We start from the raw sequence: 27,945 nt of genomic DNA on the forward strand, positions 1-27,945 counted from the left end.
AGAGGGAGCCAGGCTCTTTTCAGTGGTGTCCAGTGACAGGACAAGCAGCAGGCACAAACTAAAGCACAGGAGATGCTCTCTGAGCATGGGGAGGACCCTTTTCACTGTAAAGATGACCAAGGCACAGGTTGCCCATAGTGATAGTGGAATCTCCATTCTTGGATATACTCAGAAGCCATCTGGACATAGTTGTGAGCAGCCAGATCTAGCTGACCCTGTGTCAAATTAGCTCAGTCATACATTCCCACTCTTATCCTTATGTGATTCTGTGGAAGAAAAACATTCTGTCCTTGATTGGTTTTTTGATAATGCTCTAGAAATTTTGAACTGTGTTGTGTCAGATAGGACTGCAAAAGTTGGTACATAGAAAAAAAATTAACTCTTGATATGTTGCAAACAATTTGACATGGAGATTAAAGCCTGGAAAGGGTACGTGTTATTTAGAAGACAATACAAAGTGAAAAATGAGCCATTACAGTAAAAAAAAAAAGTTAAGAGCACAATGGAAATCAAAAGAGGGGAAGTTTACATAGAAAAATCAAAGAGCTAATGAAAAAGAGATTAAATAAAACCATAGGGAACGTCCTGTGCATTATCCTGCACAAGCATGGTTCCATTTTTCTGGATTGCCTGTTTTGAGTAGAGGTTTATGCTAGGGAGAAATGCAAATATCCCCTTTTTTTCTGTGAATGTGTAGAAGAGCTTGTAGCTGTGTTGTCTGAAGATTTATCTCCATCGCTTAAGATCAAACTTGGGACCTCTCTATAGTTAGGAGGTCTGCTCCTTTTTTGCATTTCTCAGGTATGACTTCAACAGCAGCTTGCCTGCTAGTTGTGTTTTTGATAAATTTTCCTCATGCAACGAAAGGGAGCACACTCAGTCACTTCAGAAGGAAGCTTGACATGTGCCAGTTAAAACAGAAGTATTTTAAAACCTCATGAGTTCTTCAGCTGTATTTTGGACATCTGTATGATGTGGGCCTTTAAAGTATTACTTTTTAAGAGTTCCTTTTAACTTCTATTTTTTTTTAAGAGTTCCTTTTAGCTTCTATTTTTAAACTTCTCCAGTTCACATGGAGCAATTCAAATAAGTAGAACCTGTTTTACTTAAAATGCCACAAAGTTTTAGGGAAGTGAAAATTCTACTCACTTAGAATACTTATTTATTTTTATATTTTTTCTGTTAACAGTTTATCAATTAGCTATAAACTACATAAAGTTGTAATTGTTAGTCATTTAAGAATAAGCCAGCATTCTGTTAAAAAAATGCTGTTCGAGGTGAATCTTCACCTGAAGAATATGTGAATTGAGTAAGCTGATACTCCTGAGCATTGAAAATAATTTAATAATATATATCTTAGTTACATGAAACATTAAAATGGATTTTATTTTTCTGTTGAAAAATATGTTAGATTTTAACTTCTAAATGGATGGCTCCTGCTTCATGCTGGCATGTGACCATGCCATTTTGGGTGATTTTTGTAGTAGAATCCTTATATGGTAACTTGAAGTTGAGTATGAGTTTTACAGACCAAGACTGGCCCCTGACTGGATCCAGAATCATTTTTAGAAAGGAGCATTCTTGTCTATCTCTGTGGGCAGAAGTTGCTCTGTTCGGTGTGGAACACAATATTTTATCTGGTTTTGCACACATAACTTACTAAGACTGATCTGTGTACCTGGATGAAAAGACAGATGTTTCTCAGCTTTGGTTTAGGAAGATAATGAAGTGATTGCTGCTACTTAAGTATGCCTTAATTGGATTGAATTCCTTGGGACCACAAGCTCTTCTGTGACAAGCTGAGTTCAGGTCTCATACCTTTCATGTATTGCTTAAGTTTTCAGGTGCTTTCCTATTCTTTCCAGGCTTGTCTTCTCTGAATTCAGGTATTTTTCCATGCTTTGTTAATTTTTTCATCCAGTGATTAGCCTAGTTTCCACAGAAAATGTTTGATCTCTTTTTCAGTCTATTACAGTAAGTTCTGTGTTTGCTGGCTAATTTTATCCAATTAGGTTACAGTGGTAAAGCTTTCAAATGTTGTGTTAAGTCTGGTGATAGCACATGGTTGATGAGAGCTTCAGGGCAGGAAAGGTTGCAGGGTAGTTAGCAGTTCTTGCAGAGTCTTGCCAGCAGCCTCTTGAGGTATTTATTTTCTGGTTAATTAGCACGTGTAACTTGGAGCCAGCTGGTTCAGAGACAGGGAGAGCTGGTGCGTGTGTGGCAGGGAGAAAGGGATAGTGCAGAGAGAACTGAAGGCACTGTGACAGTGAGGTTTTGGGGAGCAGAAGTAGAAGAGAACATAAGTCTGAAGTTACTGCACTAGAGGAAAAGGATTGGAAGATAGCTGTGAAAAGCAGGAATTAATTGCTTTTCAGCTACCTTGCAAGCTGTCTTCAGGAGGTTCAGAAGTTTTCACTTGCATGTTGTCTCTATTCTTTTGTGTTTCTTTTTGTTTCTTTCATAAGCTGCACAAGAAGTGTTGTTTGAATGGTTTAGAAGTCAGTCCAGAAGTTACTTCAAAACATTTTGGTACTTCCCTCTGGACTACAGTGTAAACAGTTGTAATAAAGATCACAGCTCTGTGTGTGTGCATGTATAAAATCAGAAGATTAAAAAGTATTACTTCTGATTTTTTTTTTCCCAGTAGCAACGGAACCCTTGATAAAAGCAGTATATACACTGTACCAGCAAAGGAATCTGCTCTTTCCGGTTCGTACATTGCTTTTGAAATTTTTTAGCAGAGTTTACCAAAAAGAAGATTTGAGGACACAACGAATCAGGTAAGAAAAAAAAAAAGGCATATTGTTTTTCATTTCAAAATAGTGTATTTATTTGGGGAGTGAGAATGCTGAATTTATGTGTAGATATCATAAAACTTCATTCTGAATCTGTTTTGATGCTGTGTCACTGGAATTTGAAAGTTTGTGTGCTCTGTGAAATGGAGATTTAACAGCTTAGTTGTCTATCTTAGCATAAGTACTAGATAGATGTTAATGACTTAAATTTTAGCTTGAAGTACACTGCTACAAACTTATTGTTACTGACTGTGTGGCAGTCAGTGGACATGTCAAGATCATGCAGCTTGTAGACATGGAGCATTTCCATCACTTCATCCTGAGGTCATGAGCTTGTCACTTAGTGCCTCTGTTGATGTTCTGATAGTGGCTGTGTAGCCTTTCTGACTTAGTTTCTTAAGAAAAATACTCTCTTGTTTTGGGGGTGTGGTTCCAGAGAGACTGGGTTTAAGAAAGTGTTCTTGTTCTTCTGGGCTCCTGATTCATCGTGGGATCTATTAGATTATGGGCAGCTTTTAGATACCTGACTTGCTTCAGATGTAGTCAGTAAGAGGAGATTATTCTCTCTATGTAATGCTGTTGCAACAGTTTTTCATTAATCAGTGTGTCCAGATTGTCTTCAAATCTTTTCTAGAATGTATTTTTCAGCCAAGTCATCTTGGACATAAAAAGTTCCAGGACATAAAAACCTTAAACATGTGTTGATGTGTATGTGTCATTCCTGGCTCATTTGGGAATTGCAGCTCCCCTTCAGGTACTGTAAAGCATCTCTAAGGCTCTGGGAAGACCTTCTCTTCTCCAAGTTGAGCAACAACAGCTCTCTCAGCCTGTCTTCATAAGACAGGTGCTGTAGACCTCTCATGATCTTCATGGCCTCCTTGAACTTGCTCCAATAGTTCCATGTCCTTCTTATTTCTGGGGACCCAGAGTTGGATGCAGGACTCCAGGTGGCATCTCACCAGAGCAGACTAGAGGAACAGAATCCCCTCCCTCGACCTTCTGCCCACACTGCTTTTGATACAGCCCAGGACACAGTTGACTTTCTGGGGCACGTGATCTGTTTCTGCCACTGAAAAAATCAACCCTCAGGTCTCTCAGAAGTTGTGGCATCTGGTAACAGAGTAAAGTTTTGGGAAAATTGTTCCTTTCTACAACTACTTTGCTTTGTTACATCATCTGTTGTAGTAATGCCTGAGTACATGTAATTAGATCTACAGCCAGAAATAATCTAGTGCTATGCTCTGAACATTATAAAAAGTGTAGGGAATATGAAAGACAGGGAAAAGCACTTGGGAGTAGCCCATTTTTCTCCCCTTTTCACACAGAGTGAAAAAGAGATCTTCATACTAATTAATTTCCCTGAGGTTACATAACCACTGTTCTCTGTACTTACCTGAAAGTCTTGAGCATCTCTTTCAGTTTCATGTGATTATATGACCATCTGAAAGGCTTTACCTTTCTATCTTTAGACATCACAAATAGCAGTAGTTTTGCTGCTGTTCCTCTTAGTCTTCTACATGGATTTGTGACAGTTTTTAGTAACAGATGAACGAAATCTCAAAACTTCTTTGCAAAAAAGTATGACTGCACTTAGGTCTGACAAGACATTTGAAGACAACATAATATTTGTGTACTACACTATTCCATTTCTTTCCTTTAGGAACAAGTGAGTTTTTTTAATTTCTTCAAAATGAGGGCTGTTTAGTAGCTCCTGGACATTCATATTGTTCCATTCAGTTTGATGTCGTAGCTCCTTCCCTCCTCTGTAGTTCCCTCCTCTGACTGTTCTCCTCATTCTTTTATTTTTTTTTCTCAGAAGCTAGTCAAGAACAGTCTACGAGGAACAGAATTCACATTGGAGCATTTTTCAGAATTTTTTGTGAATGTGTTTATTTTTTAGGTGTGTCTGATTCAAAGGATAAAGTAGGAGCGTTTGGCCTGTTGCTGCCTTGTGGAAAAAAACCAAATTGACAGATTTATTACATGGTTCAGAATTACGTTTTTTCTTGATGTTTTAGTTTATCTTCACCCCTAATCACTGCACACATACCGTGCACTGTGTGTATATATGCATATGTAGTGTGTGTCTGTGTGTGTGTGCACATATGCATTTATATACTGATAAGAGTCAGTGCATGTCTGTATCGTGAGCTTTTCTCATCATTCCTTGGACCAGTCTAAATCAAGAGCAACTGCAGCATCCTCTGGCAAGGAGTGACAAAGCTCAGCTCTGTCAAGACCCAACTTATTTTTGCTTGTTTAATCCTGGCTCCTTCTAGCTTCGTTTGATACTAGCATCTGCTTCTTTCTGTGAAAGATGAAGCAAATGTTTTATTTCCATCCACTATTTCCATGTCAAGTGATTTGAGACCTCTGACCTCACCTCCAACTCACCCACTTCAATGGTCTGTTCTCCAGGCTTTTTCTGCTGTTGAGCAGTTCATCTCTATGCAAGACCCTTCTCTCTTGTGTCATGGATACTTAATTTCCTTGAAAATTTTTTCATTGACGGGTCTTTGAGAGTGAAATAATCTGTATCATCATCATGCTACTCTTGTTGACATCTTCAAAGACCTACTTTGAACTTCTTAATTTGCACTTGGCAGCTTTTTTTCTTGTGATCATCACTTTAGTTAAAAGCTGATGAAATGCTTTTGGTTTCTAAATGATACTTGATTTGATAAGCCAGGGTGACATAGAAATTGTAGCCTATGAAAGATAGATTAGTCCATACTGTTGTTTCAGTTTGACCTAGAAAGGAGAAAGAAAAGCAATTTAGTCAAGAATGGGAAGAGAAGTTTGTGTGGGTTTCTGTTGTTTTATCTTTTTTTCTGCAACTGATTCTTCCCTCTTCCTTTAGGAGTCGAAGTAAAGTTTTATCTCGTTGGTTGGCTGGCTTACCTCAGCAACTGGCTCTGCTTGGCTTGAGGAATCCTGAGCTTTCCAATCAACTCATTGATATCATTCATTCCGCTGCTTCTCGTTCAAACAAGGAATTGTTGCAAAGTTTACAAGCCACTGCTGCTCGAATATACGGTAAGACTTTGACACTATAGCATGAGGAAGTTTGTCCCTCACTTGGTAGGCAGCTTGCAGTAGGTGGAAAATCCTGTTGTTTCCTAGATGAGCCTGAAGACTGGGTGGGGAGTAGGGTTGCAGATTGGTTCAGTTCCCTAAAGGTTAAAATGAACTATGTGTGCCATTTACTAGAGAGTAAAAAGATTAAGATCTTTTCTTCAAGTCAGTAGTTATGATAGACTGGAAATTTTAGAGTGAGAATCATGGAATCATTTGGGTTGAAAAATACCTTTAAGATCCAAGTGGTAACCCAGCACTGCCAAGTCCACCACTAAAGCATGTCCCCAGATGCCACATGTTTTTTGGACACTTCACTGGAGAGCTTGATCCAATGCCTGACTACCCTTTCAGTGAAGAAATTTTTCCTACTATCCAATCCAAACCTCCCCTGGTACAACTTAAGGCAATTTCCTCTCATCCTGTCACTTGTTACCTGGAAGAAGAGGCTGACTTACCCTCACCTGGCAGCAACCTCTTTTAAGTTAGTTGTAGAGAGCAATATATTCTTCTCCAAGCCTCCTATTTTCTAGGCTAGTATTGCCTTATTTTTCTTCCCATTTTTTCCCCTGGTTATAATGGTTATATGGTTATAACATCCTCACATCAGTGGGTAGCTGGGGTGGCTGGTGGGTGCAGCCGGTGCTGACCGTGCGCTGTGTGCCGCAGATCCGCTCGAGGGCACGCTGGTGCTGCTGCCGGCCGAGGCGCAGCGGCGCCTGGTGCAGCTGGTGTACTTCCTGCCCTGCCTGCCCGCCAGCCTGCTCGCCTGCCTCAGCCGCTGCTGCATCATGGGCAGGATGTCCTCCGACCTCGCCGCCACCCTCATCGGCATCCTGCACATGAGGTACCGCGCGCCGTGCTCGGCTCTAGCCAAAACCGGCCCCGGGTGGGAAGAGTTAGTCATGAGCTTGAACTTGGTGATCAGTTTGCACACAGGAATTCAGTTCAATGTGCAGGGACTGATGGTGTGGTTGGCCTGTTGCTCTGACTCTGTCTTTACACTGCCCGATTTTCTACGATACTTGTTGAGAAAATCCTTCTGCTGTTTAGGTTGGAAAAGACCATTAAGACCAAGTCCTACTGTTAATCCAGCACTGCCAGTTACACCACTAAACCATGTTTTTAAGTTTTCATCTATCCATATTATTTTACTGTCTTTTTATATATTCATGAAGTCTGCCAAAAATTTTCATCTTGAAATACAAAAATTAGTGCTTTTAATACCTAGGTCCTTTCAGTAAGGATGCAAAGCAGCTTTAGCCTCTCTCTTACAAAATCTGTAAGGCTGCATGGTATTGAGCATCTTCTACCCAGAACATCATCACCAGTGGTCTTTGTTCTGCCACTAATTGCAGCTTTCCCTTGTGAATACTTCAACTTGACACAGCTGATAGTGAAAAACAACCAATCAGTTTTTCTCGTGTTCTGCTTTCTTTCAGCTCACTTTTTCTCCAGTTACCACACCTAAATAGCCAATTTATAGTTGCTAGGCAAGTGCCTTGTTTGAAATTATTAATGCTGTTGTTTTTTTTTTGTCCTGGCTTGAAAGAGGGTAGGTTTGCCTTTGAAGTCAGGGAGCAAAGCTGCTGTTCCACTGAAGTGAGTGCAGGGCTTGCTGAGATTTCACAAGGGTGTTTTGCTTTGCTGCTTCTGGGAAAAATACATTTTTTCAACATTGTGGAACCTTGGATAAGCAAACAGGAATTAAGCTTATATGAATTACGCTTAAAGTGATTCTTGATGTTTTTTGGATCTGAAACATTTTTAATTAAAATATGACACAACACAATGTACTGTCAAATGCAGACCTGTTTGTATTAGCTATGTAACATGTGGATAAGGTGACTAACATAGGAAGCAGTAGTGGTGACATTTATATCCTATATTTGTAATGCATTATTGCTGTAAAAGTGAAATTCTGTCTAGTTTTGGGAAGCTGGGCATCAGATTTTGTTTTTAAAAATGAAAAATTTTCTGCCATATACTGGAAGCTCAGTGGCAAAGTCGAGTAACCAGTTCAAAGACAGTCATTGTAAGAACTGAAGCCAGAAATAAGCACTCAGGTGCTTAATTTGTTGTTAGATCCTAGTGGATTTTCATTGTGGGAGTTTTTTGTAGTAATGGGGTGCCTGTTTTCTAAAAATTACCGTAGTGGTGCAGGTCAGTTGTGGGCATTTGATCCTTCTGGCAGAAAATGCAAATGGCAGACAGAAGGCAGTGTTCTTACCAGAAGTAGGTTACATTCTGAGAGCAGAGGAGGAGTAAATTCTTTGTTTTCAGAATTTAGGAGTAAATTCTTTGTTTTCCTGTGCAAAGGAAGTATTTTGATTTTCATTTTGAAACACATTTTAAACTTACTTTGGATTCAAAGACTGTAGATAATCAACCAAGATCAAGAAGTCCATCTGAAATCACTAATTGAAAGAAAAATGTACTGATGTACTTACAATAGCGTGTTTCTTTTATATTGATAATCCCTGACAGTCCATCTTTCTGGAAGCCTGCAAGTTTTGATGACACTTGAAAAAGAGAGATTGCTAGATTGCTCTTGACTGAGCATTGGTTTTATTAGATAAGGCTCCTTTTGCTCTTTTTTTTTTTTTTTCTAGTTTTCTTTGTTTTTATTTTTCCAATGATCATGGCGGCAAACATTTTATCCTAAAAGATTCATCTAGGGTGCCTTTAGGGAACCAAGATTATAGAAATGTTTTTGGCTGAGGCAGTTGTCCAAAAAAAGTTGCTTTGTCTATTTAAAGGTGCAAAGATAGGGAGATAAGTAAATACTAACTTTTCAAGAACAGAAGAGTCTGATACTTCTTTTTCATTGGAAAATAAGTTGTACAGTCTAGGAAACAATAGTAGGTTTTCTGGATATGAACCTTAGCTGGGCTTTATGAGCTTCATAACCAGTTATTGCACACAGGATAAATGAACCAGTTTTCTATCTTTTATCAGAAAGACCAAGCCAAACTATTGTATCCATTTTTGTGGCTCTTTTTTAGATAATGACATGGACAGACTGGATTTTCAAGAAGAGAAAATAATGATAGTCTGTCAGTTGTGATAATGGGGAATGACTGACAAATGGTCATTTTAGGTAGATAAGGCTGGGAAGAAGTCGGAGTCAGCTGTGTACAAGACTGTTGAAAAGGAATGGGAGTGCAGATTTAGCAGGATTAAAAATACAGACCTTTAAATGTCACCAGAGTGTTTGGTTTGAGTGGTAGCAGAATTTTATGGAAGCAGAGATACATACAGGAATGGGTTGTGTAGCAAGGGGATACAAATATACTTCATTGGAAATACTTAATATCAGGCAGCCGGCTTGGGCATGGATGGTGGAGGGTAAAGCCTCGAAGGAAGTAGAGACTGGGTAACTCCTGGTCATTTTTTACAGCTCTTACGATACTCAGAGTCAAACTTGAAAGTTTGTCAAATGAATGGTACTATAAAAAACTTTTTTAATTCCATATTTCTGTGCCACAGCCTGGTTCGTGGGACATTTTCTGTACTTTTAGATTATGACTTGGACGGAGAAGCTGTCCCAAATCCACGGGGAGCCGTCCTGTCGGAGTACCCCGCTGCCGTCAGTAGATGGCGCTGTTTCTCTTCCGGTACATTCCTGTTCCCTGGGCTGAGCGGGGACTCTCCCTGAATTTCTCTTCTTCTATGGAATCTACTTATCAGTCAGGCTTTAAATAGAATGGATTCAGGAGCATCAGAAGGTTTGTTTTAATTTCTTCAACAGCCTTTATTCCCGTGCTATTTTGATTGGCAGAGGATGGCTGTTTTTACATGTATCCAAGACTGCTCCTATGGAGCGGTGTGTACTTGTCAGGGACCAGCTACTGTAAGGTGGATTCACTGAGAGTACCTATGGATCATCATAAAACTTGCAGTTATTCCCTGAACAATCATTAGAAACTGAAGGAACTCGTAGGTTTTTTTGTGTGTAAACTATAAAACTAACAGTAAGTGTGTCCAGATGGTTCAAAGCCTGTGTGATATCAGGTGGTAACATTAGTTATAATTATTGTGTGTTACATTTCAGAGCTTTTTTTTTGTTTATTAGAAGTGAATTTTGAAAATATGTAATAGTTTCACTTTTTATTTTTGCAATGGTGAAGTGAATACCCAAATGGTGTGTAGGAGCCCATTAAGTGAGCTGTGTGTGCTGAGAATCAAAATGATGTTGGCAGTATTTCCATATAGATTGGGAAGGTTTCTGGGCCCCTGGGAGGTTGGTTACCTATACTGTTAAATTATTAGAATGGTTTCTGTAGCACTTTTGGTCTACATTCACTGAAGCTGACACAGACCAAGGACTGTTCTGAAAAGAGAGCTGAAATGCAGCCACCCTATTTTGGATGCTGCTATGAACATGGCCAGGTTTGCACTAATTGGTCATGATCTCTGTGCCAGTGAACAGACATTGCTGGTGTTGAGGTCACTGGGGTGGCTACAGCTGGTGAGTTTCAGGTGAAACTGAACATCAGAAGGTCTTGTAGTGGCTTAATTTCCCTGCTGTTCTCCTCAAATGCCTGCCTTGTGCCTACTGTATGGGATCTGAGATGGAAGTAGCTTCAATAAATCCAAGCAGGTGGAGTTCTGAGAGATGGAAGTGTGCCAGGGTTTTGGGTATAAGTCATACAGGTGAGGGAGGGTGCGGAGCGACATGAGTGAACAGTCTGGCACTTCTGCCTGAGAAATGGGAGACAGCAGCTTCTTGACAGGAGATGAGTTCTCTGATTTGGCCTCTGATAAGCTTACATTTATGGAGAAAAATTGAAGGGTCAGATAGTATTTTAGAAAGTGTTTTGCATCAAATCTACTGATAGATTTCTTTTGGATCTTTTAGTGGAACTATTTTGATATATTGAGATAAGCAATTCATCTTGATGCAGTGTGCCACATTTCTAGAAGAGTTATCTTCAGTATTTATTTTTCATTTATGATTTATTGGAATAACTATTAATTAAGCAAATAGTAGTTCACTGCTAGTTCAAGGTAAATGGTTTGAGTGTTGGTTTGGAATATACAAAACATGGCACGAGTGGATCTTTGGCTTGAAATTCCAGTCATAGCTTCGCCTTGACAGTGGAGTTCTGGTAATTCCTTGAGGCCATGGATATGGACAGGTAGACAGTTCTCTCCAGGAAGTGAAGAAATATGTGAATCATTGATGGCCTGATATGGGCTAAGGTAATAAACTTTAGCAGTATCAGAGGTAGAGCTGGAAAAAATTTTGGTGTAATCTCCCTATGCCTGCTTTCCTGTATTAATAGGGCAGAAGGGCTGCTTCAAAATGGTTTTAAGGAGGCAGTAAAGCATGAGCTTATGTTTTGAGCACTTTTTGGAAGACTGACTTTGAGGCAAGTATTTTTGTCAAATGTGGAAATGTATTAAATATTGTAATGTACGTTCTTGTATAAGGTAGATTACTTTGTTTGCCTGAAAAAGTGGTCTGCTGTACCAAACTCCATACTGGTGCAGTTGCAGAGAAACCCCTTTGTGAGGCTCATTGTTTTTTGTTGCCACTCTGTGATGTTGTGGTGATTGAGTGTCAGATACTCTTGCAAACAGAATTATCTTTTTTCCTTCCCTTTTGTATATGGTGCTGTGTTTAAGATGATTAATATATAATCTACATACTTACTGTTATGTGTTCTATTCTGTGAACTGTGGATTAAAAAATGCAGATTATGGTATTGTGATCAAATATATAAATCAGGAAGTTAGATTGCTGACTTTATGGGAAAATTTTGCTGCCTCCTCTCATTCCTTGAAGTACAAATAAGGAAGCTGAAATGCGATTTATTTATGTGCCTTATTTATGCATAATAGTTATGGTTGTTTTACAACTTTTTATCCATTGGAACAGTGTGTCTGGAAATTATTTCACTGTAATAGAGAGTTGGACAGATAATATTTCACTGTCTAGATAAAAAACAATGGGAGTTAATTTATGGCATTTCTCTCTTGAAGTAGAGTGTCCATAAATGAGGTCTCCAATGGCTTCAAACAGCCATTTCTTATTCTTTTGGGACTCTTTCCCTGCTGGGGTCTCGCCAAGTGTTGTTTCTGTTGCTGTAGCAAAGGAGCAGGGTGAATACCATATAAATGAAAGCTGAGTGCTCTCTGGCATAAATTGTGTGGGAGTTCCAAGTTTTCATAGGTTTGAGATAACCCTGGGGGTAACTTGCATTCTGCTTGATGTAACTGTAAATTAACTCTTCTCTTAAGAGGTAGTGCCTTTAAAATATTCTGCTGCTTTGCAGACAATAATGAGGGAGCTCAGCTGGTGTCTCATCAAGCACCCAGGCATGCCTGTTGGTTCCTGCTATCCTCTGGAATCTGGTGCTTAGAACTGAGATGGACATTTTAACATTTGTTTGCTGTGAGGTGTAAAATTCTGTGTCTTCAGATACATGACTCAAAGATGTTTTAGGGTTATAACGGAGTTCTTTATGGATATTTCCACTGTAATTAAATGCTATTTTTTTCTTTATTTAGCCTTCCTAGTTATTTTATCTTCAGCCTTTGCCAATACAGCATGAGGAGGCACAGTGAGAATACAAAATGTAGCTAATGAAGACCTTCTACACTACTTGATTAAAGAATTATTGAATGAGTAAGTGTAGTCAAGAAAAAGAAAAATAGCACATTCCCCCAAAGTGTTTGCAACCAGGAGAGAACTTGGAGAGGATATTGTAACCCATTGTTGTGATTAGCAATACTGATAGAACAACTGAATTCAGTAATTCTCATGTAAGTAAAGTGTAGAAAATACTCCAGAACTGTATATTTATTTTAAGAAGACATCAATAAAATGAAAGTTTTGCCAACATAAGCTAAGTTCATATTAAATAAATAACACAAAACAAAGAGGAAACTCTCAATTTTTATATACAAATGGTATATAATGGAAAGTCAGCTCAGTACATCTTGGAGAATAAGTCAAAAATTGTACATTTATAGAGAGGTATAGTAGTTATGAATGGGTTGCTGGGAAAAATGCAACAATAGTAAGGTCTGTGCTCACTGAAGTGCCTTTTCTGGCTGTATGTTTACACCCCTCAATTTAGAAACAAAAGTAAAGGAGGAAAGTATTAAAATAGTAACAAGAGGGCTTAAGGCAGTATTGAATAAACTAAACCTTTATGCTTTCAAAATGCTGGCTTCTCCCTGTTGGGGTACCACTGAGGATGAAGGGTGAAGAAATGATCTGTTTTCCTTGCTGAAAGATGAGAAAAGATCTGTAGTTCTTGAGAATCAGACCCTGGGGTGGGTTACACTGCATTCCTTCATCCACATCTGGTCACCAAATTTCCTTTTTCTTGCTTGCTGTTTTGTAACTGTCTAGGACTAGAAAGAGGGAGAAGTCCAAGCTTGCATTTAAGGATATAGGCCCTAAATTTTTCCCCAGGTTGGTTGTAGTGTGAGGTTCCTAATCAAAGGGAAAAGAATTATGTTGCTGCACTACAATTGCCGCCGTCAGTAAATGCCGTTTGCTCATTAGTGAATGTTTCTTCTGATTTGTGCTCTCATTTATAATCTGAAAGCAGTGCTTTGCTTCAGACAACCTCTGCAGCTCTGGAGCAAATGAGCAGCTGACAGGCTTACTTTTAACAATGCATAGCTTAAATTGTTGTTTTCTTAAAATAGGCTTCATATTTTTCCTCAAATCCCTGGTAATTCCTTTCAGATGTTTTTTGTATTTTGCTGCATTTTCAAATGGAAAGACTTGATCCTTCAAAAGAGATAATGAAAGTTAAAACAAAAAACTCACACTAACAAACCAGTGGCTACACATGGTAACCTGTTGGAGGAAAAGGAAGATAAAAACCCCTCACTTGTTCTTGGAGCTTACATTCAGGCCCTGTACTACCTGGAGTTAAGTTGGTCTGAATGATGAGATTGGTATACAGTTGGGGAAGTATTCAAATATTCAATTTTTTGGTTTTTTCTCCTTTTTTTTAGCAATTTCAACATAATTTTTACAGGCATGGTTTCCTGTCTTTTTCAGAACTGATATAAAAACTGAGACTGCTGATCTTCATTAGCAGTAGAACTCAAAACTGATTTGATTAAGTTGATGCAGGGACATGAGTTTATACTTTATTGCAGTTGCATTTCAATCTGACAGAAATTATTTTTCATTAAAGCTGAACAGGAATAAACTGTGCCAAAGCTGAGATAAATATTGGCACAGAGCTTTTTAATGTTTTAAAAGAACATGTTTTACAGAAGTGCAACTACATGCCTACACTGGGAGAAAATGTTGTATATTTTTCTTCCATAAAGGTGCAACAGTCCTGGTGTGGTACTTGCATGTAATTTTGCCCTTTTCAGTGTGTTTTGTTGTTTATACACACAGCTCCTGACAATGATAATATGGAAGTGTTTGGGATGTATCGTAACATACTTTCCATGCTCATAGGTAATTCCGTAAGTGATCCATTACCTCATACTTGATGGGTGTTTTAACATGTAAGCACTATTTTAAATGGCAGTCAGACAATGCCTGTCATTACACAGCTGGCTGGCTGCAAGACATGCAGAGTCCATAACAGTCCTGTGAGAAGGCTGGCTAGGAGACACACATGTACAGTGTTGTCCCAATGTGGTTTATCAGCAGAGCACTGTTTCTGGGCTCAGACAGTGACCCCTGGGCACTGTGCTGAAGGATTTCAGTGGGTCCCCTAGAGCTAAGGGAAGGATGCTGCAGTATCTGTGTGGAAGTCTCCCACTTCTGATGCGTGCTGATCAGTAGCTGAACAGTTCTGTGTTGATAGATAAACTCTGGGCTGATGTTAAACTTGCTGTGTTGAGAGGTCATAGGTAGCACAGGTCTTAAAAATTGGAAGCCAAAAGAAACAAGGAAGCCTTTTCTCTACACTTCTCTGTGTATCAGCAAAGACTTTTTTCCCAATGCAATTTCTGATTGATCACAATGAAAGATTCACAAGTGCTAAAGGAGTGCTGTTCTACGTATCTGTGGCCCTGGGTTGTGAAGGAAAACTCAGGCCTGTTTTATGCAGTGGAAACAATTCTTTATGATCCTTGGTTGCAGTGTGATTATTTTGGCTACTGGGGAAGAAGCTTCTCATATTTCCAAGGCCTTAACTGAACTCCTAGATATGCCAAAAGAGCTGCTCTGCTGTATCCTGATGAGCTGCAAAACAACAAAACGTGGGAGGTGCTGCTGTGTCATTTCCACTGTTGGGTAGACGAAGTGGCCAAATTGCTTTGTCAAGAGAAAAAAAAAGGCAGGGTAGCCTTGATTAACTTACATTTCCAAGTACTTTTGCATACAAATAATGTGAAGGCTTGTGGACTTTTGTCATCTCTCTTTCTGGGTTGTACCTTAGTAGTCACCAGTGGTGTCCAGTGATGTCTTCTGCTGTATGAGTTGATCACTTCTACCTACCACCTCCTGCCTTTAAACCGATTGTCTCTTGATATAAGGACCTTTGTTCCTACTCTGAGGCTGCATGGATTTCTGGAAGTTGTTTTTCCTAAGTGTTACAGGGTCTTTCATATTCATGTGCAGCTTCCATTAACAAGATTTCTAGGAGATGCATCATGGAAAATTTTTTTTCAGAAACCTTTTTGGTCTGTTCCCAAGTGTGACACTGGTGTTGACCAAAATACCCCCACCAAAAAAACAACTGAAAAAACCCCAAAAACACCTTGGCATTTGTCACTCCATACTCTTGCAGGTGTCAGGGAAGTTCTCAGGTATCAGATTGCTCACGGCTGCTAGTTCAATTCATTCTTGCCTTCCCCTGGAGTTCTTTTCCATGGTGAATGCCATCTCATCCTGGTAATTCCTTTCTGGTTCTTGGGGTTCCATAATATTTTGTGCAGCTGCTTGAAGTTACAACAGGTTATCTTGAGGAGTTGTTCTGGGATGGGAACCAGAACAGTTTCTTCTCTGGGGATCAGAGATGGGCAGAGTTCCTGTAGCTGGTGTCCTAGAGCCTTTTCATGCTTGATTGCCATCCTCATGCAGTGCTTGTCTGCTGGGTGTACAGAATCTCCAGAAGTTTTCTGCTCCTGATGTGTTTGAAGGACAATTAAATAATAAATTAATAATAGTATCTTGGTCATTAAAGCAGTTGCTGAGGTTGCAGAAAGTTTGTGTTCACTGTCTTCATCTGGAGGGGAGATGGATTTCCTATTTCCTTATGGAGTGACTTAGTCATTGACCTATTTGGAGGATTTGTACTTAATAATTTTATTAAAATTTAATAAATTTTCAAAGAGTTGAGGCCTAGAATGGAGTTAGTTTTTTTCAGGAAATGAGTGAATCAGCTACTGACTGTGCCTGTGATTGTTTAAATGTTCTGTGTGGAACAGAAGTATCAGTGAAAGAAATAGAGGGGAAACTCCTTTTACAATGATTTTATAACCTAGAATTTAAAAAAAAACAGTTGTGGGAGGGCTTGGTTTAAATCTTTGATCAGTGGTTGATGAAATCAATTTAAAATAGGATCACTTAGTACAGTACAAGTTGTGTATCTCAGGCTGTTGTCTTGCCGATGTTCAAATAATTCTGTAAAGCTTTGGGAATGCTCTGCACTAGGTATTCCCATTGATGGTGCTGAGAGGATTTTCCTGGAAAGTGAAGGAATTGGATTTTATTTTCCTTGAACAGAAAACACAAACCCTTGACCTTGCATTTCTCGAGTGTTACAACCCTCAGATTTATGAACAAAAGGGTGATAGTATTAATGCCTCAGAAGAACTGTGAATCTTGCATTTGCTTTTTTATATTTTACTTTAAAAATACTTGGAGACTGAACTCAGGATTGAAATTAGTCACACTTTATTCCCAATTTTATTGCTAAAAACCATAAAATCAAAACCCAACCCCAATCCAAATTCTAAGGAAAACTTGCTTAGCAAGTGCTAGGCAGGTGAATTGCTGTCTGTGCTGGAGTTTGTGCAGTGTGTTTTATAAGAGAACAAGTGGAAGGATAATTTCTAAAATCAGTGCAGCAAGGTTCATCAGAGTTCTTCTACTAGAGACCTCTAAATGACCCAAAGACTCCTTGTGCCTGTATAAGCCAAAATCAACACCTTAAACCTGGACCATAAATCAATTAGCTAGTTCAGGTCAGGAGGCACAGAGAGATAGTAGTCTGCAGTTGAGGAATAACCACTGGTGCACAAACTGCAGTTGTTATTTTGCAGCTGTGTGATACAGCCAACCCGAAAATAACAGTAGCATAAACTAAAGTAGTGAAGTCCATCTGGAGTTAAAAGTTTGCAGCAAGTGATAAAAAAAATGCACTGCACATTTGCTTTGACTGAGAAATATTTGCTCTGCTAATGGCAGGAGAAGCAGTAATTTTTAAGTTAATTAGATTCAGCTTTTCTTTTAATACCATTTGGTGTACAGAGCAGGTTACCTAAAGGTGCAATTCTAAACCTCAAAAGAGAGGTTCCCACTGAGAGCGGGTGACCTTATGGAAATTACAAGATGTAATTCATCATAGTTAATGTGGGTTTGGACTACATGACTGGAGAGGTCTCACTCATATGTAGTTTGATAACAGGTTCCCTTTGTCAGTAATAATTTATACAAAAAAGAGAAGTTATAATATGCTTATTACCTCTCTTCCACATATAAAGCAGGTAATTTTTAGTCAGATGTCTGACATGTAATTTACAAGCTGTCTTAAAAACACATTTTAAAAGTGCATACAGTCCCCAGTTATTCATGGTAGTCTTAATATATTAAACTGAGATTTAAAACATAATTTTAATGTACTTGTAGTACATCAACATCTGCTCTAGAATCGAATCTCTCTTGTTCTGTGTTCTTTACCTTATTTTTTATTTCCTTTAATGTGAACTTCAAAATTGGGCAGCTTTAACGAGCATCTACATTATAGGCACTTAAGTTCTAAGGTAATTGAGGTGCTGACAGCTGGTTAGACTTGTATTTAAACAAACTCCTATGCTGTAATGCTGCTCTGTTTGTGTTTGTATTATTAGAAAGACATTGGGTTTGGTCTTATTTATTGTGAGATTCTCATGTGGTGTTTCAATTACATGATTTCCTATTTTTTTCCATCCTGCTTTCTGTATGGAGTACATGAGGACTGAAGGAGCATTTTCTTCCTGTTACAGTTTGGCCCTGTTTCAATAGGAGGCTCCATGTTTTCTCTATTGTATTAGGTTCCACTTGGAAAACAAAGGGATTCCCTCCCCCTGTCCCCACCCAGGGAAGTTTTTTGTTGTGCTCAAGTAATTTTCACAGCTGCAGGAGATGGGAAGGTGATGTTTTTCCCAGTTTAAAGATGAGGAACTGAGGGAAGGAAAAGGTGTAGGCAGAAGTACGTAGAAGTATCTGATAACTTTAGGAATTCAGTATGAAACATTTGGGTTCTGATTTTTTCAGAGCATCTTCTGTCTTGAAAACAAAAAACTGACCTCAAATTCACTGTAAATACAAGTAGAGAAGTAGAGATCAGATGGGTCCTACTCTTAGAAATGCTTGAAACTGTGTCTCCACAGCTGTTAGTGACATTTTAATCTTTTAATCACTGTTGAGCTGTTGCAGGACTGTGGACAACTAGCTGAAAAAAGGGATGAGAGAAGCTTCCAGTATGAATTATGTGAGCTTATTCTGTCCTGAAAGTTAAAAAACATTTATCTGATGATGCTTGAAGAAATGTGTTACCACTGACTTTTTTTCTACAATTTCAAGTAGTATTTATCTTGCATCTTGTATAACCTACCTGAATTTGTGAGCTAATACTTTCTTCTACTTTTTCAATTATGCCTCATATGCTGTGCTCATTATAGATGATGCAATAAATAGGACAGGGACAGGTCAGACTATGTTATCCTTCATGGTGTAATCCTGATTGATCCATTCATCCATGATTTGAATGAGACATAGATCTTCAATTTTTTTCAGAGAAAATATGACACATAATATTATCATACTCTAAGGTGTATGCACAGACAGGCCAAGTTGAAGATCAGAGGCAACCTTCTCTGTCACTTTCTAAATTTAATGCTAGATTATTTTTAACCTTATTGCTCTTTTAACACTGAGGCTGCTTCTGTGCATGTAATAGCTTTCACTTTCTAAAAAAGCAAACTGCAGCTGAATTTGGGGAATCTTGATTTTGTGTGTGTGTGACTCAGTGTAGCTCTGCTTGTAGAGATGAATCTTAAATTAAACCATTTAATAGCTCTGTCAGGGGTTTGTTCCTTAAGCTGCCTCCATGTTCCCAGGGCAGAACTGCAGGGATTCTCTCTGCTTCCTCTTATGTCTGTATCAGTGGCCCTTAGCCTTTCTCACACAATGATTAACATGCTTGTCCTGTTTGTGAGTTTGTAGATGCGTGGGAAAACAAAACTGATGAAGTGTTTGATTTCCAGATGTTTAGCAATAAGCTTTGGAATTACTTTTCCTGTCCAGGCATCTCCTGAACCAATTGCAGTTTCTGCTTGCTAACCTGCAGTGAATCTTGAGTTTTTGTCCAGTCTCTTCTGGAGGTTATGTAAAATTCTTGCGTGTACTAGTCCTATTTTAAGGAATTCAAAGCATCTGCTAACTGTTGCATATGGAAATGGAATTTTTCCAATATGGAAAAATATTTTTTTATTTGATTCTTTTAAACCAGGTTCTAACAAGATTTATCATGCAAGTCCCTACTTCCTGAATTGGGCTTATTACATGTTCTTTCTTTCTCTTTTCCTACCCAAGATTTATTTCTTTTCACATTTGTCTGGTTGCCTTTGCAGCTTCTTATCTGTTATCTCTCTCACCCTCTTGCATTCCCACCTTTTTGCTCAGTGGTTACATCACAGTTTGAATTTCTTTGTCTAGTCTAGCAAGTCCTAAACTCCCTTGAATCTCTCTCCATGCTCCTCAATGCTTATTTTGGTAAAAAAGAGTGACCTCAAGTCAGAATCATGGTTTTTCTGCATCAGATTTAGGGACATTCTTCTGCTGTGCTGAACAGGACATGGATTTCACTCTCTTTTCTGGTGTATGGATCTGTGTGAATATCCCATTTGATTCCTGTGTGAATATCCACCTTATGTAGAGAAGTAATGGGAAGAGCTCTTGCTGATTTAGTTGAGTATGTGTGAAGTCTCTTCCATGCTGTAACTAATGGGACTGGGACCTCCTTGGAAGGATGGAAGAATTTCACCGTTCTCCTTGGAGACCATTGGTCATGGCCAAGGGATTTGTCCTGGGAGAACTTCGGAGCCAAGTAGCAGCCTTGAGTCTGGGGAGAGTTGGAGAGAGACTGCAGGTTAAGAAAAGGAAGCAGTGAGCCAGGCCTCAGGGCAGGACCAAAGACGTGCTAGGAGACAGAGGGGGTGCAGAGCTGCCTGCACTGCAGAGTCACTGCCTCACCTGGAATTTGGCAGATCCCTACTGCCAGGCAGTGAGAATTCAGTGTGAAGGGGGAGCTTTATTTAATAAAGCCTTACTTGGTGCTCTCTCACCTATGGTTTTTGTCTCCCTAAAATTAACTGTATTCTATATGGTAGTCTGGAGGAATCCTGAATTTTTTTCTTTAATTTAAAGAAATTCTGAAACTCCGGGGTTTTTCTCCTTTCTTTTTTAGCAACTCTAGACACGTGCATATTCTAGCTGTCATTTTTGTGGATGCTGAAGTATTATGGATGGATTTTTGTGGGTGGCAAAATGTATATGCCTGGCACAAAAGTATTCCAAATTTGATATTTTTGCTCCCAAAGCACGGAGCTGTAAAAAATTCCTGCGTAACAAGCTTTCCAGAATTTTGTTACTCATGAGCTAAGCCATTTTGGCTGTTGGCACAGAGAAATTAGGGGAAAAAAGTGATCTTAGGCAGATAGTTGGCTTGCAAAATTGCATTCAGAAGCTTTGAAATTTCACAAGATTGTAAGAGTGGAAAGCAGCAATCTCTTACAGCAAAGATCCATAGTCTGCAGTGCCAGTGCCAAAAGCAGCATACAAGGCAATTTGAATAATATGCATTTTTGCATAATGTGATGCGGGTTTGAGCTGCAGCCTTGTGAGGAAAACATGTGTGAGATGTCCTTGTTCCCATCTCCTGGCTTCCTCCTGGTTCAGCACTGACACATGGGCCAGACTCTGCCATTAGGTGGTCACTGGTGTCTGTTTGCTCCAAGCTTCCACAAGCACTGCCTTCTGATTTGGGCTAAAGCTGGTGCTCCACTTGTTCCAGGTTGCCCTTGAGATGGAAAGTGTCAGACAGCTTTGATAAAGGGTTTTGCATATTGCTCCTTTTTGTGTTCTAAATCTCCAACCAACTTTTTAACTTTTAGCTGTGTTTAATAGCTTCAGCAGTTCTGAAAGAGGTGCTGAGACTGCTTGCAGTGGGGTTTATTGTTTGTGTATAAAAAGTAGTGGATATGATGAAAAATATAGCCCAGCATTTGTAATATAAAGACTTTTACCAAGTTAGGGAAATAAATTTAATTTAATTTATGGTGTCATCACTGTACTGAAGATTATACCAGTATTAATGAAAAGCTGCTATCTTAGTTAATTGAATCATTTTAGCAACCCTAAAGCCATTCAGGGGTACAAAGTTCAGTATGTCTTGTCTTTAAAAGAGCCAGTTCTGGTTTTGAAGCTATTTAAAGTGCTATTCTAGCAACAATTAGTAACAGGAATGCTAAAACTGTAACAATTTAGGCATGCTAATTGATTGTGTTGTGCAGGTAAGTTATGAATTCTTAATTATATTATTTTAATAAACTGTCTGCTATTGGTTTTGTGTAGATCATCCTTTGCAGGCTGGAAGTGCCAAGTGCAGGATAATTCAGTGAATGATGTGGACTATTTCAGCTTCTTGTTTTCAACCCTTATAGGTAATCCATATGAATGTAATAATTCAGAATTAACAAAATGAAATTTGTTTTGATAGTCAATTACTGAATTTAATTTAGAGTAAATGGTTTAGTAAGTACTTCCTGAAGGTAATTCTAATCTTGTTATATATTTTTGATATGAGATTTTATTTTCTTGATCTGATTTTTGACACTCTGCTTTTACACTTTTCCATTTGGGCTGAATATTTGCATACTTTTCCTTTGTTCTAGCAACTTTTTCAGGAAAGTATGAAGAAAACCTAAATTTAGCATATGACATATAAACAGGATTTTTTCCCTAGCTTGAAGTAAATGCCTTTTATTGGCTCATAACAATATAAATGAGTGCCTCTGGGATTTCCTGTGAACATGCTTACGCTCTTAAAAACATTCCATCAGAATAAAGTAATCAAAGTACGTTCAAGTGAGCTGGCCAAGGTCAGCGTGTGAGCAGAGCTACTTCTGCTACTCTATTCTTACTCAGCTATAAAAATAGTTGCATTCTGTGGTGATGCAACTTTGGGAAGTTACAATGCTTAAAAAGGCGTAATACTGCTGAGAAGTAACTCCCACTAACTTGTGGTGTGGTAAAAAATAGTGTGTTTTCTTTATCACCTCGTTTTTTTTATAATGTTCAAATACTTTGTTTTCAAAAATTACCTTTTTGTTGCTAAAATGGTAAAAAGAGTGCTGAACTGATAGCAGAGAAAATGAAAGCAAAGCCCAAGTAACTCTTGTGGAGTGGTCATCCTGTTTTACTAAGATATCTAATACCTATCTAGAAATAATAAGCCAAATGGTATTTTTTTAATTCCTGAAGTTATAGTATTTATTACTAAGTTATTTGGAATACATGAAGTAGTTGGCATTATATCCATTTTGCTTATTTTTTTGGAGATACATATATTGAAAATAGCATAACACAGGCCTCTTAAGGTGTTTTTTATATCACATTATAGTACTATGGAATTTTTAAAATATTTTTATTTTCTGTCAAAATTTGTACTTTAATATACTTAATTATTAAACCAAGCAAGAGCTTTTAAGAAAAAATTGTTATGTTGACATAGTGTAAAAGACAGTGTTTGTCAATGATGCTGTTGAAGTAGAACACTGTTTGGCTTGTTTTGTGATACTGTTGTACTGCTTCTTCTTCCCCAGGGTTTTCAAGAGAGGAGCTGACTAGTCTCCAGGGCATTAGAGGAAAACCACACATTAGCCAGACACAGCTTTCACCTATCCGTCTTTACCTAACTGATCTGGACCAGTTTTTACACCACTGGGCTGTGACAGAGGTAATACATCAACCCTAATTCTAAATGACAGCATACAAACTCTGAGTGCTCTCCATCCCTTTTCCACAGATGGCTAAATCCTGTCGTGATTTGAGTTGACAAAAGAATGAAAAATATAAAAGCTGTCAAACAACCAACATTTTTCTACAGCTATCAGATAATATTTTGAATGAAGCTGCTTTAAAAGTTAAATGTTTAGACAGGTAGTATGCAAAGTAATACTCAAGGAAAACATTGGTGGGAATTCTTAAGCACTAATATTAGGACCAGCAATATATTTTGGCTTTCAAAAATAAATTAATTGTAAAAATACTAATTATAAAGAGTTTTCCAGGAGAATAAGTGCCACTATTAATTTAGAAGCACTTGCATTAAATAAGATTTGAACTTTCAAGCAATATTAAATTGGCATTAGTCATTATTTTGAATAATTCCTGATTAGTTAACCAAAATATGCTGGGCTTAGAAACTTCACTCTGAATTCAGTACCTAACATCATAAGAGCTGAAAACTTAATTTGTTTGTCAGTTCTAAAAGGGATTTGAGCCACCAGATTTTATTTGAAACAGGTGGATTAGCTGTCTTTCTGCATCAGCTCTTTTTATTGTTTAGCTCACCAGAAACTACTTTGAGGTGTGAAATCATGTTGTAGTGACATGCCAATTTGACAGTATTTATGAAGTTGTAGTCCTGAATTCAGAAAGAAGAGCGAAACAGGTTTTAGTTGTGTGTTTTTTCATTCAAGAAAGCAGTATTGTAGATGTTTTCTACTTCATAGTGTTTAAGTGATAATGTTCTGAAATTGATGCTAGTCTGAGATACAGATTGAATGTGTGCTGCTATATATTCAAAAGTATTTTAAGCATGGCTGTTGTTTGGTACCATGACTCACACACATTTTTAGGTGTCCTACCTTCAGTCATTCAGCCTGTGGAGCAGTTGAACTTTCTAATTTGTTTTGCTTTGTCTCTTCTGGACAGTAACGAAGTGTTTTCTCAACGAAATACTTTCTCCAGTATGGAGGGATCAGAATACTCTCTTTCCTGTTGCTCTCTGAATGCAGAGAGCGGCTATTTGTTTCTCAGAGTTAACATAATCCATACAGCATCTGAAGGATTTATGTACACCTTACCTGTTTCTAAAAATGTCACCTTTAGTGTTCTTCCTTCCTCTTTTTGCTTCTATTCATAAATCTTTCAAAGTTGGCAGTGAAATAGGACTGTTCTCACAAAGGAAACAGTGAAGCAGTTTGATTTCTTTTTTGTGCCTTTGGTTCCTGATAGCAAGTTTAAATCTTTTCTACCACAATGTTCAGTTTTTTGGTGCTGTCAAGGAGAGTCAGTATTTTCAGAAACTTGAGACTCACTTTTCTAGAAGTACCTTTAGTCAGGAAAGAGACAAGGTGCTCTCCCAGGTTGTTAGAAGGGGATGGTGGTCAGTAAGCAAAGAGCTGGATATCCTTGGTTAGTAAAGAAAGATTTGGACATCCTGTGGAGCACTGCACTACTTCTGCACTTATGTGTCAGCCTGATGTCTTTTCTGGAGACTGTTTTGTAAAAGAATAGGAGCAAAAATTCATACATCAAAAATCTGTGTGAAGAAGGATGAGACCTTCTAGACTCACCTGATTTTGTGGGCTCTTAACCAAAGAGAGTTCTGAACTGTTGCATTTTCCCAGTGAGGGTGGTCAAATACTGGAATGAGTAGCCTAGAGACATTCTGGTTCCCATCTATGGATATATTCAAAACCAGGCTGGACATAGTGCAGGGTGACTTGCCCCAGGTGGCTCCACTTGAGCAGGAGCCTTGGATTAGAGGAACTTGAGGGTATTCCTTCCACCTCTAGGGATTCTGTGATTATTTGAAAGCTCCTTCTGAAACAAAACAGGTCTTTTTGTTTCACCATCAACAAATCTTTGTTTTTTTTGCTTTTTAGACAAAATGGAATTCACAGTATGGATAAGGGTTTGTTGTTTTATTTGGTAGGTTTGTTACACTTATATTTGATCTAAAAGTCAAGCTGCTCCCACTAAAGGCCTGCCAGGTACTGCAGTGCTGTTTGGGGTGTTCCCCCCAGGTTTGCTAGTTTTTTTCCCCCATGAAATTTTGGGAACAAAAAAGTAGGGGCACCTCTTCAGTAGTTCGCTTTCATAGTGGAGAAAATATAAGATAATCTTGCTTCTGATGTGGTAATAATGGTGGCATATCTGGTTGTGTTACAATGAGAAGTGATCATTGGTACTGAGGCAACCTCTTCCTTTTATGAATTGCAGAATTACATTCATTTTTCACTCATCTGGTTCTGATTTCAGATGCAGCCATAGATATGGTAAATGATACATAAACAAAACCATGTTGAAGCTCTTCAGCTTTTAGATTACTTTTTTCTCAGTTTAAATATCTAATACAGCACTGTTTTCCTTAGGTTTTGGGGGTTTTATCTTTTCCTCGTATGGATACCATTCTCCAACCTCAAACATGTTGACTAATATGGTATATAATGCTCAGTTTCTGAAAAAAAATTTTCTGGGGACTGTAGTCCATTAAACCATTGGGAATTGGAGTATGGACAAATTTTAAAACCAAGAAGGTAAAGAAGAAAAAAGGGACAACGGCAAGCTTGTTAAAAACCTTTGCATTCAGGATTTGCCACAAGCTGCCCAGGAATGCTTTTTGTAGATCAAGTAGTTTTCACTAGGTACTGAACAAGCTAATCTGCTCTCAAAAGTGTGTAAAAAAAACCCCTAAACAGCAACAACAAAAAAATCCCAGCCAGAAGAGCAAAGCCCAGAGTTGTAGGCTCTGGGGAGAAGCAAACTGCCCGGAAATCATGAGGCTCTCCTAGGGTGTCTGGAAGCACGTGTGATATGAGGGTACCGTGTACATTGAGTGTGAGGGAGGTAGGTTTGGAGGCTGCCTTCTTCCAAGGTGTGATAGAATTTTGGAGTCAAAATATTTTTAGCTGTAGCAGAAAATTGCTTTATTTAGATAGAGAAATGCTACAGGAAATAATAAACCCTGGCTTGAATTAGTCATGCCTTTGGTGGAATTTGGTACAGTGCAGAGCTTCTGAATGCTAACCTTTCATCTGTTCCCTTGCTGGATAAGGAAGGACAATGGTGATGCTGTAATGTTAAGCAGAATGTTTGTAGTAATTTTAAATACCTGCTAAATGAGAACAGTGCTCGTTGGCTGTAGATCAGGCCTCTACTCTGTGTTGAGAATTGTTGTTAAGAGTTGTCATTATGTAGTTGTAATTCAGGATTTCCTCTCAATGGAAAAGTATTTTAATGTGGGTGAAAATAAATAAGGAACTCTGACGGAATCAGAATTTGATGGCCTGGTTTCCTATCAAAAAATGAGACTACTGATCAGATTCCTATTAGTCCTTCCACCGTCTTCTTTCATTTCTTCCAACTCTAGTTTTGTCTAAACTATTCTTAGTTTTTAGCTCTGTGCTGAAAAGAATAAAGTTGCAAATACTAATTCCCCATAAGTTCTATGAAAATAAGCAGGTGGAAGAGAAAAAGCTCTAGATTAGATCAGGGTGGGTAATAACTGTTCTAGCATCCTGCTTGGCAGCACCCAGCCTGCAGGGGCTGTCTCTTGGCCAGTGGAGTGTTGGGATTGTGAGGCAGCAGCAGGAGGGGTGGTGGGACTGAGGAAGGGTCCCAGGTGGGAATCTGGAGGCCACAGCTTGTTGGCCTTACTGCTCACTGCTCCACTTTGTTTCCCAGTGCAGGGAAAGGCAGTCCCACCTTCCTGTCCATAGCTGTGCAATGGGTGATGTGTGTTTCTATGGGTAAAGAGCTGGAAGAGGGAATTTCATGTATAACGTATGCCTGTCAGAGATTTGGGAGAAAAAGCAGTGTGCCTCTGGAGAAAGGGCAACTTCTGGAAAGGAAAGTAATAACTTGAGGCATTTTCAAACAGCAGTTTGGACTTCTGGGGTGTTGTTATAGCCAGGGCACTTGGTAGGATAATAACAAATGCACTTGTGGATAACAATAACAAACGCACTTGTGATAGGAAGTAATGCTTTTAGGTAGTTTTTAACAAAACCTGTTTTCAGATGGATATTGTTTGTAATTTGCTTTTCTTTTGACTAGAGAGTGGTTTGGAATTGGAATCGTAGCAATCTGAAACCATGTTATTTTTTTTGAAGCTTTTAAATAGTGGTGATTTTCAGTTAAGAAGCAATTCTTCAGAAAAGTGTCTCTTTAGAGCTATGCAAAGCAGCATTTAAAGGTTAGTCTTCATGATTTGTCTAAAAGAGATGTTAAATGTGGGAACTTTGGTTCTTTTTCTGGAGGAACTTCTGCTTAAAATTACTTCTGTCTTGTTGAAGCCAATTATTTAAAATCACCCCCCTGTAGCTGAAATAAATGGGACTCCAGAATAAATGGTTGCAGCCCAAGGGAAGAGCTTCAGCCTTGGCTCATTTTAACTGTGCCCATAGTGTTTGTCAGTGATATTGTTCACTCCCCTGTAATTGAATTGCTCTGCCAGGATGGAATGAAAAAGTGCCCAGAGAAATGAAGAGTTTAACAAGGTAGCAGTGTATACATGGTAATTTCTGTTGTAATATTTGATGTTTGTGACGGTCGAACATTTCAGAGGGGGAAAGCAAATGATAATTTGAGGCTTTGCTTGAAGTCGAGATTCCAGAGCTGTATCGGGCCCACAGCTAATTCAAAGAAATAAAATATTCAACCAATTGTTTAAAATGTTTAAGAGCAAACACTAGGGAAGGTCAGCTGCTTTTAAAAGCAGACTTGAATTCAAAAACTTGGAGATGCATGTAGTGTAATACACTAATCTGTGTCCAAACCTGTTCTGTCTTATAAGTGAAATACAGTTGGGAAGGCTGGATCAGCACAGATGTGCTATGACAAAATTACTGCAAATCAATAAAG

At 38.6% G+C, this 27,945-nt stretch overlaps 1 protein-coding gene across 3 annotated transcripts in view; it reads left to right on the forward strand.

Annotated features, from left to right (window-relative positions):
- TEX10 (testis expressed 10) overlaps window positions 1–27,945 on the forward strand; it is a 55,255-nt gene that overhangs the window by 15,780 nt on the left and 11,530 nt on the right. For 2 of the 3 annotated variants that reach the window (XM_036401584.1, XM_036401592.1), the window contains exons 8-12: window positions 2,645–2,780; window positions 5,656–5,831; window positions 6,540–6,717; window positions 21,646–21,734; window positions 22,896–23,029. In XM_036401584.1, the coding sequence (XP_036257477.1) occupies window positions 2,645–2,780; window positions 5,656–5,831; window positions 6,540–6,717; window positions 21,646–21,734; window positions 22,896–23,029 (713 nt within the window). The remainder of the gene's footprint in view (window positions 1–2,644; window positions 2,781–5,655; window positions 5,832–6,539; window positions 6,718–21,645; window positions 21,735–22,895; window positions 23,030–27,945) is intronic. The other variant, XM_036401601.1, reaches the window with a different exon arrangement.

The sequence above is a fragment of the Molothrus ater genome, chromosome 1 (genome assembly GCF_012460135.2).
Source record: "Molothrus ater isolate BHLD 08-10-18 breed brown headed cowbird chromosome 1, BPBGC_Mater_1.1, whole genome shotgun sequence".
Taxonomy (NCBI): Eukaryota; Metazoa; Chordata; class Aves; order Passeriformes; family Icteridae; genus Molothrus; species Molothrus ater.